Below are 17,698 nucleotides of genomic sequence, written 5' to 3'. Positions count from 1 at the left end.
AGGTTTTTTTACATTATCTAAAATAACCTTATAATTGATATAATTTGCTGTATAATAATCTTTGAGAAACAAAATTATATAGTATGAAAAGATTATAGTGCTTACCATAACAAAGAATTTCAGAATTTAAATATGAAACACTATCAGCTATGATTGGTAAGTTTTATAAACACAAAACTTGATGTTTCCTTTTTTTCCCCTATTCTATTTTTCATGGTGGTAGTAAGGAATGAGTTTAAAATATGTGTTTTACTTTCTTTACCAATTTTTCATAGTTCTTAAATCACAGTGATCTGAAGAAACATAGAGAAGAAGAGCACACCCCTCTCTGTCTCCCTAGATACACCAAATCTTTCTTGGGAAAATAAAACAGCAATTTTTCATTGTGACTTTATCATTTATATAGACATATAATTGATCCACTGAAACCTAACTTATTATACTGTACTGTCTCTAAAAGCAATACCGTATGGTTAGAAGTATGTACAAATAGTTGCTATAAAAAATAAAGTGTGAGTTAAGGAAGGGATTATTCAGTCAATATAAAGAATATCAATTTAGGCTCTTCCTGGTGAGATACATACATTGTTTTCTCATTTAACCCTAAAAAGTGAATATTTGTATCATTAGAGGAAACTGGATTATACCCAGAAAGCAGCCAGAATATTATATTAATGAATATTTCAAAATGTGTACTTTGAAGCACTTTACTATAATATAGCAATTAAAATTCTTTCAAGTGACTTATTACTTATACATGCATATATTTTTAATTAAAGTTTAATGAGTTCTGGTATGGACTTTATATGAACTATAACTGCTCATTTTAATAACACGACTAAGCTTAGATGATTTTAGTCACTTAGGTTACTTTCAGTTATATAACATATATTTAATGTACACATTTCTATATATAATCGATTTGTATCTACAACAAAATGTATTAATTTAAAAAAATACAGGTTGAATTTTACAGCTATGTGTGCCCACATAACCACCACCATAATTAAGATACAGAATATTTTTATGACCCCCACAAAAGTTACCTTTGTCCCTTACAGTCAACTTACCTTTACCCTCAGCTGCAGGTGATCACTGTAATTTTTGCATTACTGCAGATGTGGATTTTTCAGCCTCAGTGCTGTTTTGGGGTTGGGTAATAGCTTGTTGCCAGAGTGTGCTGTCCTGTGCATTGCAGGGGTTTTAGCAGCATGGCTGGCCTCTACCCACTGGATGCCAGTAAGACTCTCACTGTACTACCCATGCCCAGTTGTGATGATCAGAAACGTCTCTAGACATTGCTGATACATTTCCTGGGGAACAAAACTTAGTCCATTTGAGAACCGCTGCTATAGATTAGTTTTTCTTATTTTAACATTTCAAGCAAATAGAATCATATAGTATTCTTTCTTTGCATCTGGTTTCTTCTCTCAGTAGAATGGTTTTGGGATTCATCCTGTTTGTTATATATACCATTGCTTGTTGTTGTTGCTGTTTTTTAACTGAGTGCAATTCCTCAGTTAAATCACTCATCTACTTTTTGTTTATATATTCTTTAAATCCTTAAAAATAGCTGCTTTATAATCTTTGTTAATTAATTCTATCACTTTAGTCTTTTCTGGGTATTTATATTAAATCATTTGTCTACTGGTTCTGAATCACACTTTTTCTTTTCTCATGTTAGCAAATTTTAAATTAAATATTGGGTATTATTAATTTTACGTAGTTGAGTGCTGGATTTTGCTGTCTTTCTTTGAAGAGTAATGGGCATTTTTTGATATGCAGTTAAGTTACTCATGGGTCAGTTTGATCTTTCAAGGCTTTTGTTGTTGTTAGGGTGAGTGTAGAGTTGCCTTTCTTTATGGCTTAGTTCTTTTGCTGAGGTGCGACTATTTTGGCACCTCTGTGGAATACTTGGGCAGTCAGGAGAATTCTTCACTCTGATTGGAATTTGGACATTTCTTAGACCTCTGTATATACTCTGAAAATTGTCCATTCCACAACTCCCAGCTGTTCTTTTCCCATCCTGTGGTGTTTCACTCCTTACCTACACAGCTGATAATTGTGTAATCAACTTGACAATGACTTAGGTTTCTGAAGTTCTTTCTCTGGTCTTCCTCTCTAGTACAATGATCCACAAATTTTAGCCTCCTTAGTCTCGCTGCAGTTTAACTTTCCTCTCTTCAATTCAGCAAGATCTGTGGGATCTCTCTTTCTGCGTGGTAATTTTAAAAATGCCTTGAAGAAGAAGACAAGATTAACTGTAAAGCTCACCTCATCGGTTTCCATTTTCTCATGTATGACAGTGTTACACTGCCTATTGGCTTGTGTCTGAAAACAGTCTTTTGATATATTTTATCCAGTTTTTTCATTGGATAGCAGGAAGACAAGTTTATTCTCAGTTTCTTCACCATGACCAGGAACAAAGCTGATTTTTAATTTTTTGTGTGATTACAAACAGAAATTTTGGAGCCCTGACCCAATAGCTTTGTTGGTTAGAGTATCATCCTGAAGTGCAGAGGTTGCCAGTTCAAACCCCAGTCAGGGCTCATACAGTAACAAACAGAAATTTTGGGAAACATCAAATGCTATGCATCATTCATATTTGTTCTACTAACATAATCACTAGAGTTACCATTCCAAGATACCATTTTTAAAAAGATTTTATTTTCACTTATTGATTTAGAGAGAGGAGAGAGGGAGGGAGAGAGAGAGAAATAGAGGGGGGAGAAGCAGGAAGCATCAACACATAGTAGTTGCTTCCTATATATGTCTTGACTGGGCAAGCCCAGGGTTTTGAACCAGCAACCTCAGTATTCCAAGTTGAACTTTATCCATGGTGCCACCACAAGTCGGGTCTAAGATACCATTTCTGTGGTTCCATTTCCCCTTGCCTTATTTCCACATTGAGCCATTGCTGGAGGTAACATCATGGGCCTCTCTCTGGACTTTCTCATTTATTCTACAGAAAGTTAGGACTTGGGAGAAGGAATGGAAAAATCTTAGGTTAGCCTATTTGTGGGTTATACTATACTTTCAAGTTAGTCTATTTTTAGGTTATATTTACACTTTTTGTAACAAGAGCAGTCAGGTGAGGTCTTTAGTTGTGTCTTGGTCTGTGATTGAGTCGGTTTGTTCAGTTCAGGGGAGACATTATTAGTGCACATGACAACATATCCAATAATGATGCCTTATTTAGCTGTCTCCATACTAACATTGATATTTTGAACTTCAAATATCTACTATCTCAGTTGGCCCCAAATTTGGAGGGGGAAATAAGGGAATTTTGTTCCCTCAAATATAATATCATAGATATATATGTTTTTCAACAACATTATGTCAAATCACTAAATATTTTTAACTGTGAGGAATGCAAATTGAAAAGCTCATACTTCCACATACATTTGGGGGAAACCATAACTAGAAGTATATAAATAATTCACTTGTCTAAGAGTCTTTTTTTAATTGAGAGGAGGGGAGATAGGCAGACGTCTGCATGCACCCTGACCTTAATCCATCTGGCAACCCCATCTAGGGATGATGCTTGAGTATAGAGCTATTTTTAGTGCCGGAGGCTGATGCTCTCCAATGTAGCCATCCTCAGCTCCCAGGGCCATGCTCGAACCAATCAAGGCACTGGCTGTGAGAGAGAAAGAGGGAGAGAAGAAGGAGAAGTCGGGGGAGAGAAGAAGATGGTCGCTTCTCATGTGTGCTCTGTCTGGTGATTGAATCTGGGATGTCTGTATGCCAGGCTGATGTTCTATCCACAGAGCCACCAGCCAGAGCCTCCATAAGAATTTTAAAATCACTCTCTCTATAGTTCATCAGTTCTTTATTGCCTCAAATCCAGTTTTCTGGTATCTAAACTGGGCTCTCCAACCCTTCCACCAACTGATACTGCTTGTTGGTACTGTTTATAATCATAGTACCTTGTGCTCTTTTCCTTAGGATGATGTGATGATAAAAGCAAAACAAAATAGCAAACATGAAAGGAGAGAGGATAGCAAGAGGAGGTGTAGAGCAGGAGGGAAGAGGGGAAGGATATCATGGGTTTTAAATAGCAGGTAATTTATGAATAAGCTATGTGGACATCCTTTATTTGAAGGAGATGGTAACAGTTATAAAAGACAGGTTCAGAAAAGATGACACAGAGAGAAATAAAGATGAAAAACAAGCAAATTGAAATTGTCTCTTCAATAATATGCTAGTAGTGATTCTAATTAGGCTCTAGGTAGTTTGTTCTTGGGAAATAAGTAATGTACATATGTAAATGGAAACTATAAAGATTCCATTGTAAGCAATTATATTGTCTTTTACCTAATTTATATCAAGATACATTTAATATTAAAACTTTGTTATTAATAATTTTCAACAAACTTATAAGCTTTGATTTTTTTTGAATTTAGATTAAAGGGTTTGAGAATTTTTATTAAAAGGAAACTTTTCTTGTTTGATTCAATACATTTACTTTTTCTGTAGTTATTGCTTCTGTTTAAGCTATTTATGAAAAGTTACAGGATCATTCTGGTCTTGATATTCAAAGAGAATATATTAGATTAGTACTAAATATCAGAATTATACTTTCAACAAAACAATATTTTCTGGTTTATGTGTATATTAGTGAAAGTATGCATATATTTGTTATATTTATTTATATAGTCATGTGTTTATACAAAATAGCTTTGATATGAGAATGCTTTTTTGGTGACCTAATTGTCAAATAAGGAAATATCTTATAAATTATGATTTGTATGTTTAATCACATAATTTTATATATGATAATCATGAGGACTATGTGAGAATACTTAACTGCGTTTTTAGGATTAAGTAAAACCAATTTAGATTGTAGGAATGATATATATATATCTTAATTACACTATGTGTATTATCTATGTATATATATGTGTATATACATGCATGCATAAACACATATATGCACACACACATATGCTTCATGTCAGGTAAGTCTCATGAGGACAGCTGACCTTGTCTGTCTTGACTATTTTGGCCACATAGGAGAAGCTCTGTATGTACTTATTCAATATAGTTTTACAAAGATAGGATAGAAAACTAAAATCGTTGTTGTATATGAAAGACTAATTTTTAAACTTGTAAGTATAAGAACTTTTTTGTTTTTAAAGAGAGAGAGTGAGGGACAGACAAGTAGGGACAGACAGACAAAAAGGGAAAGAGATGAGAAGCATCAACTTCTTGTGGCTCCTCAGTTGTTCATTGATTACTTTCTCATATGTGCCTTGACCAGGGGACTCCAGCTGAGCCAATAAACCCTTTCTCAAGCCAATGACTTTAGGCTCAAGCCAGTGACTTTGGGCTTCAAGCTAGTGACCTGTGGGCTCAAGTCAGTGACCATAGGGTCATGACTATGATCCCATGCTCAAGCCAGCAACCCCACACTCAATCTGGTGAGCCTGCACTCAAGCCAAATAAGCCCACATTCAAGCCATTGACCTCAGGGCTTTGAACTTGGGTCTTCAGTGTCCCAGGTTGAAGTTCTATCTGCTGCACCACCACCTGGTCAGGCTATGAGAACTTTTTAAAATATATATATATAATTTTATTCATTGTAAGAAAAGGTAGAGTTGATTGAAATTCTCTCTAGTATTAAGTTGACCACTTGTAATGGTAATTTTCTTGTATATCTTCAGCTCAAGGTATACTTTAAGTAGATGTATTTTGTAATACTGGAATTCACAGAACACATTTTTGGGCAGAAACAAGCTTTGACCCTATTTTTTCAGAAGGTTCTTGTTCACTACTCACTCCCCTCCTCACCCCTGCTCAAATGTCCTTTAAGGAGAGTGGCATGAATTCATATGACTACCTAGAAAATAAGAGAACATCTTTGCTTCTTTTTCTCCCTCTCGATTTTTTTACTTACACTGTGTGTGGGATAACATATATATATATCTATATATATCTATATATATCTATATATCTATATATATATCTCTTTATGTGTGTGTGTGTGTGTATGTCCTTTTTTGATGACATCTAAGCCCTCTTTTACTTAATTATTTGTAAATGTTTTCTAATACAGAATCTTATGGGAATGAGATTAAAGTAGAAGGTAGAAAAATTTTTCTTTTTTCCTTTTTTGTATTTTTCTGAAGCTGGAAATGGGGAGGCAGTCAGACATACTCCCGCGTGCGCCCGACCAGGATCTACCCGGCACGCCCACCAGGGGGCAATGCTCTGCCCATCCGGGGCATCGCTCTGTCGCGACCAGAGCCATTCTAGCGCCTGGGGCAGAGGCCAAGGAGCCATCCCCAGTGCCTGGGCCATCTTTTGCTCCAATGGAGCCTCGGTTTTGGGAGGGGAAGAGAGAGACAGAGAGGAAGGAGAGGGGAGGGGTGGAGAAGCAGATGGGTGCCTCTCCTGTGTGCCCTGGCTGGGAATCGAACCTGGGACCTCTGCAGGCCAGACTGATGCTCTACCACTGAGCCAACCGGCCCAGGCCCATTTTTATGAGCTTTTAATAAATGTTATAAATAGAGCTGGCCTGTGGTGGCACAGTGGGTAGAGTGTTGACCTGCAATGCTGAGGTTGATGGTCCAGAGCCCTGGGCTTGCCTGGTCAAGGCACATATGACAAGCAAGCAATGAACAACTAAAGTGAAGCAACTAGGAGTTGATGCTTTTTGCTCCTCTACACCACCCGTCTCTCTCCTCTCTCTGTAAAATCAATAAATAAAATCTATAAAAAAACAATGTGGTAAATAGCAATTGATGGTATAAGATGTAATTAGAAAAAAATGTTTTCCTTTGAAAGCCATATATATTCTGTATTTTTTCAAGATTTTGTAGCTTCACGTGCTTAACATTAATATTTAATTTTCAATGTATCTAGCATGTCTTCTAATAGTACATGCTATCTTTCTTATTAGACAGTGATCTTGGTAAAATTTTATTACACTTCAAGATGTCTGGTAAACAAACTGAGTGGATAGAAAACTGCCGAAGACACTTTTGCAAAGTGATGACCAGCAAACCTGATCTAGTCAGTGGAGCTGGTGAGTATGTTGTTTACTTTTTCTGGGTTTTTGTCTGAGAATTATGTTAATAAAAGCTATGTTTCCTAAAGATTAGTGCCAGCATCTAGAATACAATAATACTAATTTCAGAAGTCCATTGACTTCTTTGAAACTTGTGATCTTGAAGAACAAAAATTAAAATTTGAGATTAGTAAGCTTTTTCCGAAAACTCTCTAAGAGGTCTTGGTGAACAAAACTGAAACACTGATTTATCTTTGCCCAGGTAACAGTTAGCTTGGTTCTACCAGCTTTCACTTGCATATACCATATGGCTATATTTGTGAAAATATATTGAATTTTTTTATTGACAGATATTTTTAAATTCTGCCACATCCAGCTAGATAAATTTAGTGACTCTAAGGCAAGTTTGTTTTGAGGAAATAGCCACATTTTTAAAACTAGTAAACAAGTTATTTTATATTCACATATTTAAATATAGTACATTTGTTTCCTAAAACCATCACTTTTTAATTAACATTATGTTGAGTACAAAAGAAGGTCTAAGATGAAGGTTTTAATATAAGCTAGATTTATTGAAAGCTATAATTTAAAATAATTGTCTATTTTTTAAAACATGCTTTATGTTTTTCATATTTGTATTATATAAAATTAAAAATGTAAAATAAAAACTATATTTTTTGGAGAAATATTCTAGAGAATATGATATATATCTATGGAAAGAAATCAAACATTAGTCTCAAATTTAGTATAAAGTGAGCCATTAAACCATGTTTTACCATAAGATATTTATAAAATATGTATCATAAATATATATTTATCATTGGTTACATAATAGAATATTTAAAATAGACTAGCAGTGAGTTTTACACATATCAAAAGGAACAGAACAAATTGAGGAAGCAGGAGCTTGGTATAATGTTTAGTTTAAACATAATAAGTGTATGTATAGTTTCTGAGTTTCCTCTTAATAGGGAGAAACATTAACCGTTCAACTATAATCAATCGCTATGAAACAGGATAAACAAGCCGAACTTTGCTGTTGAAACTATGTTCTGTTGGAATCTTGTGGAATCTCATTCATTATCCTGATCAGGATCCACTGTTATTAGGTTGTGAGCTACTTTCAATAATAGATCTAGACCTCTCTACCCAGCATTGTCTAATAGCTTACACCAGACTCTTACTTTTCACAGCAACTTTATAGGATGGTCTACATTTTGTGGTTAAGGAAAGTAAGGCCTGGAAAATTTAAGTATCTAACCCAGTTCTCAGTGACAGAGTCAAGAAAGGACCTGTGGTGGTGCAGTGGATAAAGCGTTGACCTGGAAATGCTGAGGTTGCCGGTTTGAAACCCTGGGCTTGCCTGGTCAAGGCACATATGGGAGTTGATGCTTCCAGCTCCTCCCCCCCTTCTCTCTCTCTCTCCCTCTCCTCTCTAAAATGAATAAATAAATAAATAATTAAAAAAAAATAAATAAATGATCCCAGACAACCTGATACCAATATCCATGCTTTGTATCACTTTGCTGTCCTACCTCTTTGCTCCTCATCTTTAGTGCTTCAAGTTTCACACATTGGAGACAGATAACATTTATTAAATTAACACAGGTAAACATAATACTGATTTAGATAAATTATGATAAAATTTTTAATGGCTGTACTATCTCATCACACACTAGTTTCCTATCTGTAAACTAAGATGAATTACTTTTGTAAGTGAGCTTAATATCTAAAAATTAATCAAATGTCTGCTTTTGTGAGGCAGGCATGCTTACTTATATATTTATGTGTATTTGCATACACATGAACATACTGGCTCTGTAATCTGGTTCAACTCAGATCTTAAACATGAGCAGTCTACAGCCATCAAGAACCAAAGATTTTAAGATTATCATCACCTATTCTGCAGTTTCTCCTTACAAGCTCTGCATATGGCTTTGCAACGTGCAGTAAACACCACATTCATTCATTAATAGTTTTCCATGATTGTAGTAATGAGTGAATGAATTAGTTTTAATGTCTTTATACATTTCTCTGTAAATTATAAATTCAGTTAATCTCACTATAAGTTATGACTCTATAAATCCAAATAGAGATAGACAAAAGGAAATTCAGTTATTGAGAAGCTTCTTGTTTATTCCAGTTTGCTCCCCACTGTTGGCAGCTGCTAATGGTAGGAAGGGAGGAACAATTCAACAGTAACCTTTCCAAATTGATTGAACCCAGGCCATCTAAACAGCTACCAGGAGAGGAAATGTCCAAATTTCTGAGTCTTGGGATTCTGGTATTTCTGGAGTTTTCCTTCTAGGTTTTCAGTTTATAAAAATAAGTGAGATAATGTGGATGTACAACTGCATGATATTCCTGCCCTGACTTGTAATGAGTCACTGGGGGAAGCAATAGGTTATCTGACCCAGAGCTCACAGGCTCGAGTTAATAAAATGTAAGTAAGTCAGATTCATTCTTTTTATGACCTTATTTTGGTCTGTGTGTATCTCTCCTCCATACCACCCCATCCCATTATATCCCAGACCTTTTTTTTTAAGATAGAAATAAGTAGAACATGTTTGCTGGATCTCTACTTAATTTTTTTATTTTCATGTTTATTCAGCACAGAGGGAGAACATAGTTAGACACTCTACTCCATTACTTGGAATTTTAGATGTGTTCGTGAGCTACCTTTTTTATTCATTAAAGCACAGATTATGCCACAGTTGTGCTTTTCCCCACCTTAGTGTCTGAAAGATCTCTGCAAGTCTGACTGACCTCCAGTTTCTCCTGAGTCTTCTAACCTACCCTTTGATGTCTGTTCATCCTAAATAGTAGATTTTACAATCAATTACATATTTAATATTTTCTAATATTTATGTCTGTTCTACACTCATGTCCCTATTAAAACAAACTTCTGTATATTTAATATTATCTCCTAATCAATAGTCCTCATTACTTTTATTTGAGACATAATAATTACATGTATGATTTTAAATATATTCTAAATATGCCCTTTCTCTTTTGTTCACTAATATTGATAACATATTTTATAACCAGAACATTGGTATAAGGTACATATAATTTGATTTGGTCACAAGAGGTACAATATGTCTGATAGACAATATTGGAAACTGTGGTATATTATTTAACTATAATAGATTTTGTATAACCATATTCTTCAGATGCCCAAATTATCACACTGGCTCTGTTTGGAGTGTCTTTTTCTTTTTTCTTTTTTTTTTTTTTTTGTATTTTTCTGAAGCTGGAAAGGGGAGAGGCAGTCAGACAGACTCCTGCATATGCCCGACCGGGATCCACCTGGCACGCCCACCAGGGGCAACGCTCTGCCCACCAGGGGGCGATGCTCTGCCCATCCTGGGCATCGCTATGTTGCGACCAGAGCCACTCTAGCGCCTGAGGCAGAGGCCACAGAGCCATCCCCAGCGCCTGGGCCATCTTTGCTCCAATGGAGCCTTAGCTGCGGGAGGGGAAGAGAGAGACAGAGAGGAAGGAGAGGGGAAGGGTGGAGAAGCAGATGGGCGCCTCTCCTGTGTGCCCTGGCCGGGAATCGAACCCAGGACTTCTGCACGCCAGGCCGACGCTCTACCACTGAGCCAACCGGCCAGGGCCTGGAGTGTCTTTTTCTTAATTTTTTTTTAATTTAATTTAATTTTTTTTTTACAGAGACAGAGAGTCAGAGTGAGGGATAGACAGGGACAGACAGACAGGAACAGAGAGATGAGAAGCATCAATTGTTAGTTTTTCGTTGCGCATTGCGACAACTTAGTTGTTCATTGATTGCTCTCTCATATGTGCCTTCACCATGGGTCTTCAGCAGACCGAGTAACCCCTTGCTTGAGCCAGCGACCTTGGGTCCAAGCTGGTGAATTTTTGCTCAGACCAGATGAGCCCATGCTCAAGCTGGCGACCTCGGGGTCTCGAACCTGGGTCCTTCTGCATCCCAGTCTGACGCTCTATCCACTGCGCCACCGCCCGGTCAGGCTGTCTTTTTCTTTAAGCCAGCCACTTTGTCCTTTTAAACTCTCTTTTTCTGTTTATCTCTGAAAGAATCCTGGCTTACTAACAACAATGAAGTTGTTCAGACTCATTTAACCTCCTTCTAAATGTAGAACTCAAGGGATTCTATTTCCTTTTAGCAGGGAATAATGTTAGGGGTTAAATTTGAACTTCAACAATGCAATTTAGATTTGTTCCACATAATTAAGACAATAAGATTACATGAGCCGCCTGACCAGGTGGCGGTGCAATGGATAGAGCGTCGGACTGGGATGTGGAATGACGCAGGTTCGAGACCCCGAGGTTGCCAGCTTGAGTTCGGACTCATCTGGCTTGAGCAAAGCTCACCAGCTTTGGACCCAAGATCTCTGGCTTGAGCAAGAGGTTACTCGGTCTGCTGAAGGCCTATGGTCAAGGCACATATGAGTAAGCAATCAATGAACAACTAAGGTGTCACAACGAAAAACTGATGATTGATGCTTTTCATCTCTCTCCGTTCCTGTCTGTCCCTATCTATCCCTCTCTCTGACTCTCTTTCTGTCTCAGTAAAAAACAAACAAACAAAAAAAACAAACTCCTAAAAAAGTGTATTTTTCTGTTATTTCTAATTTAATTTTTGGTATATTTTAGTTTCTTTTTATTTTCTTTGAGTGTTTAATACAGTTTTCCCTTTTGCCCTACCGTTTGTTTAAATTTTAATGCTATCCCAAATTTTAAAGTATATCTCTATGTGAGATACCATGGAAAATCTCAAAATATATATCTTTCTCTCTTGCATTTTTTTTCTTTTCTGATTGTTTTCACTGGCATGCACCCAGTCACTAAAAGGAACAATCTAGTTTTACTTGACTTCTCCTTTGTGTACTCTGACTCCCATCCTTTGGTTACTCATTCTTACAGAATTGATTCCCAAGTATGTCTTTCATCTGTTCTCTCTCATCCTTATCCTCTGCTACTATTTAATTCAAGTATTAACTATTCAGAAATTGGAGTACTATTGTCTAATGCTTGATTATTTCCAGAAAACCAGAAATGTTAAATAAGCAAAAGGAAGATATGGAAATTAAACTATAATTTGATCCTTAATATATTAGCATTAAGTTTTTATTTTTAGCTCTAAAGACTTAATACCTATCATACTATTTTCTTTAGTCTTTTCACTCAATGCAGTATTGTATAGGTTTTTTTCATGCCAGTAAACATACTTCCACTATATAATTTTAAATACTTGACTGTACACCCAGTACAGTGTACAGATGATGTATTGTAGAGTTGTGTACCTAAAACCTGTATAATTTTGTTAACCAGTGTCATCTCAATAAAAAATAAATGAAAAAGTTCTCCTTATTTGATTCTATGGCTCTGATTTTTTATTATGCTTTCCTTATCTCAGTTGACCCCCTTGTTCCCTAGCCAGTGAAGATTATCACATTTCAGTTCAAATATACAGTAAGGAGACCAAAATCTTTAGTGCTAGATTATCTGATAATATCAACGCAATAAACACTTAAAAAACAAGAGACATAGTTAAAGTGTAGACCAGTGGTAGTCAACCTGGTCCCTACCGCCCACTAGTGGGCACTCCAGCTTTCATGGTGGGCAGTAGCGGAGCAACCAAAGTATAAATAAAAAGATAGATTTAACTGTAGTAAGTTTTTTATAAAGATTTATTCTGCCAAACAGCGAAAATCCGACATAAAGTACTTGGTAAGTAATTATTATTATGTGCTTTAACTTGCTGTTGTAACTCTGCTTTATAAATTTTATAAAGTAAAGTGACTTCCCTACTTTATAAATCACCATTACTGTGGAACCAGTAGGCAGTTAGAAAATTTTACTACTAACAGAGATACAAAAGTGGGCGGTAGGTATAAAAAGGTTGACTACCCCTGGTGTAGATTGTTTGGTATAAATAGACAAAGACATTAGGGCTCATGATAGAAACCATTTAAGTGGCTATGGTGATGTGAACAAAAGCCTGAGTTCTAAAAAAGAGGATCCTCAATGGCTGGTGCTAAATGAGCAAAGCATTGATTCTTTTGTTCTCCCATTCACTTTACTCTTGTGATCACCATTATGTGTCATTGTTGGCCTGTTCTCATCAACATTCTCCCAGTGGCACCTGTCCATCATGTGAATGTTACTAAAGCTACTTTTCTCATAAACCCTCTTGTTGGTGTAGCCATTCAGGAAAAGGAGGATTTCAGCACATTTTCTAATTGTTTTGTCCCCTTCTGAATTCTTCTTTCATGCTTCAGAATTATTAGTATACTCAGATTACTCTTCAGGTTCTTGCATTTCCGTAGATACTAAATTGGCCTATCTTCTATCTAGTTGTGGCTATAAGCAACTGTACTTGATACAATCACATAATTCTCTAGCACTTAATACCAGTTATGTGGTACACAATATAAGAAATTTTTTCTAAGAGACTAAGAATTAAAAATTTTATGTGTTGTAGTCTAATTTATATGATGAAACTTATATTCAGCCTTTAAGGAGCCTAATAATCATCATGAAACTAGTACAGGGTGACTTTTACTTTTGAAAGGTGAGGTAAATGTTCTTTCCCTTGTCTCTCTTACTATGTACAACTAAAATTTCTGAATATCACATTGAAAATGAATATATACTGCTCACAAAAGTTAGGGGATATTTATCGCTTATATTCATTTTGAATTATCTCCTAATTTTTGTGTGCAATATAAGATGTCTCTGGAAGACGGAGAGAATAAATCAGACTGGCTAGGGACCTTAGGACCCAAGGAACATCTCAAGAGGTGAGTTTCCTGTTTTTTGTTTGTTAGTTTATTTGCCTCCTATATCATAGATTGAGTGATTAAGAATGCTAACAGATGCAGAAAAAAATAGGGTGGAGGAGTCATGATGGGGGCAACAAAAGCCTGCTCTGTCTCTCCGGAGAACCAGGAAGAGGATAGTGTACCAAGACAGCAAACTTATAGAAAGTAACCACTTTAATCCAGGCAAATACTACAGAACACCCCTACCAGCCAAACCTGGAGTGTAGCCTGGACATCCATCCTCACCTCACTATATTGTGGCACCCCTGCCTCCTCCTGCTCAGATGGTATCAGAGAGGAAACTTAGGTAGAGAGACTGGATCTTCACCATCACCTAGTGGTAATGAGGATACAGCCTCTTTTTCCTTCACACGTGGATTTGTTTAACACCTAAAACAAATTTAAAAATAAAAAGTGTCAGCAAAGAATTAACAACAACAACAAAAAAAACCAAAAGGAAATTTTAGTGGATTGAAAAATACTATAACCAAAATTAAAAACTCAATGGATGGGTTCAACAGTAAATGGAGGGAACAGAGAGAATAATCGGAGAACTTGAAGATATTGGCAGAGAATAAACAGACTGAAAAATCAAGAGAGCCCCAGCGACCCGTGGAATTGTCACAAAAGACCTAACATTTATGTCACAGGAGTCCTGGAAAGAGATTGGGACTACAAGTTTGAAGAATGATCACTAAAAACTTTCCAAATTTGCCAAAGATTTAAACCTGTGGATTCAAGAAATCTCGAGAGGGTAAATCTAAAGAAATCCTCACCAAGACACAATATGGTCAAACTGCTGAGAACTAAAGACAAAGATAAAACTCTGTAAAGCAGAGAGAGAAACAACATCTTACCTACAGGGGATAACCAATGCAAATGACAGTTGACTTCTCACCAGAGAAGATGGAGGACAGAGGAAGGGCATGACATCGTTCTTGTATTGAAAGCAATGAAATACCAACCTCAATTCTGTTGTATGGAAAACGACCTTCAGAAATAGTGAGAAAATCAAGACATTCTCAGATGAAGAATTTGTCACTAGCAGACCTATTCTAACGAAGGGAATAAGGAACTTGTCTACCTATGTGCTATCTTTGCAACTTTTCTGTGAATCTATATACAAAATGTATTTTTAAAAAAAGTACAAAAGAAGAAACATGAACTATGTCAGAACATGAAGAAAAATTGTGCTTATAACATTTTGTATGACAAGTGAAGAACGGTTGGATGATGTACAATTGCAAAGTGCTTGAAACCCATTTTGTAGAGTTTTAACTGAATGGATGTAGAGGAAAGAGGGAACCCTGGTTAATCTTGAATAAGCAGGTTTTCAAAGAGCAGACATCTGATGGTTACCTGAAGGATGAATTTATTGGGAAATGATTGCAATTTTCTTGTGATCTGATGATATGCTAACAGTGATAAACAATTAAAATATAATTTAAAAGGAGTGAGCACTGAGCTGCCCTTGTTTTGGAACCAGCTATGGTGATGGCAACGCCAAACAAGGGAGAAAGAGCACAGTGTCAATACCCAAGGATCCCTGAAGAGTGGGCCTTTAGTTTTCTCTCACAAGAAAACCCATGTCTCCTTTTAGGCATATAAATATTATGAATATTGGTGTTATAGTCTATTCCCATCATGGTCCAATCCCAGAGAATAAATAAAATAAAAAATAAAAGGCTTATAATTTAAAATCCTTTATAGAAATTCAATGTCTGTCATTTAAGATCTACATAAGAGAAAACAATATTCTATTGCTTACTTTCTGGATAGTGATATTTAGCATTTTTTTTTAAAGTTAAGAAGTGTTTTATGACATGAATTTAATCTCTTGAGATATATAGGTAATAGTATTTTCATTGAATTGAAGAGCTTCACTGCCCTAAAAATCCTATACTGTGCCTACCTGTTCATCTCTTTCTTTCCCTCCAGCCTCTGCCAAGCTTGCTGTTGATCAGTTTTTTTAAAACAGATACATTCAGTTTCAAAGTGTATAAAGCAAATAATATGTACTGGTTTTGAAAGGACATGAGTTGTTCATTGATTTTGGTTTTGGAGTTCACATTTTTTTTTGTATGTGCAAATTATGATATGATATTATAGTCTAATTAGTAATTTTCTTTCTGTACTAAAATCATTTAGCGAATTCTGAAGTAATCCTTCGAGTATCTAAAGATAACAGATGATTCTTTTCCAATTTTACATTCATAGGTTCTCAGTGAAGCTATTAAAATTTAATTTATATCTGAAACATTGTTAAGAATGTTAAAATGGTATGTGTTTTGAATTGGGCTCCCTTAAGGGCATAACTAAGGAAGTTCAGATGCATTACCACATATTGTTCTTGTTCTTTAGTATTCTAATTATTCTCTTGTTTATTACAGCTTTAGTAGAATTACTTGAAAAATTTGTGTTTCATCTCTCTGAAAGCCCATCGGAATGCTACTTCCCCTCAGTCGAATATGCAGGTACATTTTAAATTATTTTTATTTATTTACTCATTTTAGAGAAGAGAGACAGAGAGAGATAGAGAGAAGGGGGTAGGAGCAGGAAGCATCAACTCCCATATGTGCCTTGACCAGGCAAACCCAGGGTTTTGAGCTGGCAACCTCAGCATTCCAGGTCGACGCTTGATCCATTGCACCACCACAGGTCAGGCCAGAATATGCAGGTACATTTTAAACATTTTGAATTTTGAAAAGTATTGAGTGTACAAATAGTTAATGTTTCATAGAGACATGTAATTAGATTACAAATATGCACAAATTTCTCCTAAAAATCTCTCATACATTTCAGATGTCTTTCTATCTCTTCTGTGCAAATGTCTGTAACTTTCCTTGTAACTTTCTAACTTTTTTGATCTTTTTTTTCTGTCTACCCCTTAAAAATTGTTTTTCCTAAAGGTGATGTCTTTTATTCTCCCTTAGTGATCTCATCTGCTTGTATTATTATATATACTTCATGTACTGAAGGATCCTAAATTTACATCTTGTACTCAAATATCTGCTATAAGCTTTACTTTTATATTTACAACTGATTAATGGGTACACATCACCTGGATGGGTTACAGAAATGCTCAAATTCCAAATGTTCAATGAGGACCTCACCTCATCATAACTTACTGATATACATCTTCCTCTTTCCTTGTCTGTTTTGATGGGCATTACAATCATCCATCTAAGCCAGAAATTGAGGAATGATGAATTCTTTTAAGTCCATATTTCCCTACCAATCACCAAATCATGTTAATTATATGTTTTTAATATATCTCAAATTTATCTACTTATCTTGATTTCTACTCTCCTTTATGTTAGTTCAGGCCACCTTTACTTTTTGCCTAGTGTATTACAACAGCTTCTTTACCTAGAGTCGCTAATTGCAGTCTGATTTTTTTTTTTTCCAAAGGTATTCTTTTTTTTTTTTGTATTTTTCCGAAGTTGGAAACCAGGAGGCAGTCAGACAGACTCCCACATGCGCCCGACCGGGATCCACCTGGCATGCCCACCAGGGGGCGATGCTCTGCCCATCTGGGGCGTTGCTCTGCCACAATCAGAGCCATTCTAGCGCCTGAGGCAGAGGCCACAGAGTCATCCTCAGCTTCCCGGCAAACTTTGCTCCAGTGGAGCCTTGGCTGCAGGAGGGGAAGAGAGAGACAGAGAAGAAGGAGAGGGGGAGGGGTGGAGAAGCAGATGGGCACTTCTCCTGTGTGCCCTGGCCAGCAATCGAACCTGGGACTCCCACATTCCAGGCCGATGCTCTACCACTGAGCCAACCGGCCAGGGCCTCAAAAGTATTCTTTATGCTGCTTCAGAGTGACCTCTGAAGCCCAAATCTGAAACACTCATTCCTCTATCCCATAGAAGCTCACTGT

General features: G+C 36.3%; 1 protein-coding gene across 1 annotated transcript in view; it reads left to right on the top strand.

The window, feature by feature from the left end:
* TBC1D32 (TBC1 domain family member 32) overlaps window positions 1-17,698 on the top strand; it is a 248,526-nt gene that overhangs the window by 152,616 nt on the left and 78,212 nt on the right. Inside the window, exons 26-27 of the mRNA XM_066248097.1 lie at window positions 6,905-7,030; window positions 16,212-16,295. Coding sequence (XP_066104194.1) covers window positions 6,905-7,030; window positions 16,212-16,295 — 210 coding nt within the window. The remainder of the gene's footprint in view (window positions 1-6,904; window positions 7,031-16,211; window positions 16,296-17,698) is intronic.

Source organism: Saccopteryx bilineata, chromosome 12 (genome assembly GCF_036850765.1).
Source record: "Saccopteryx bilineata isolate mSacBil1 chromosome 12, mSacBil1_pri_phased_curated, whole genome shotgun sequence".
NCBI classification, from domain to species: Eukaryota; Metazoa; Chordata; class Mammalia; order Chiroptera; family Emballonuridae; genus Saccopteryx; species Saccopteryx bilineata.
The sequence above is the reverse complement of the archived record's forward strand: the minus strand, read 5'-3'. Positions and strand labels throughout refer to the sequence as shown.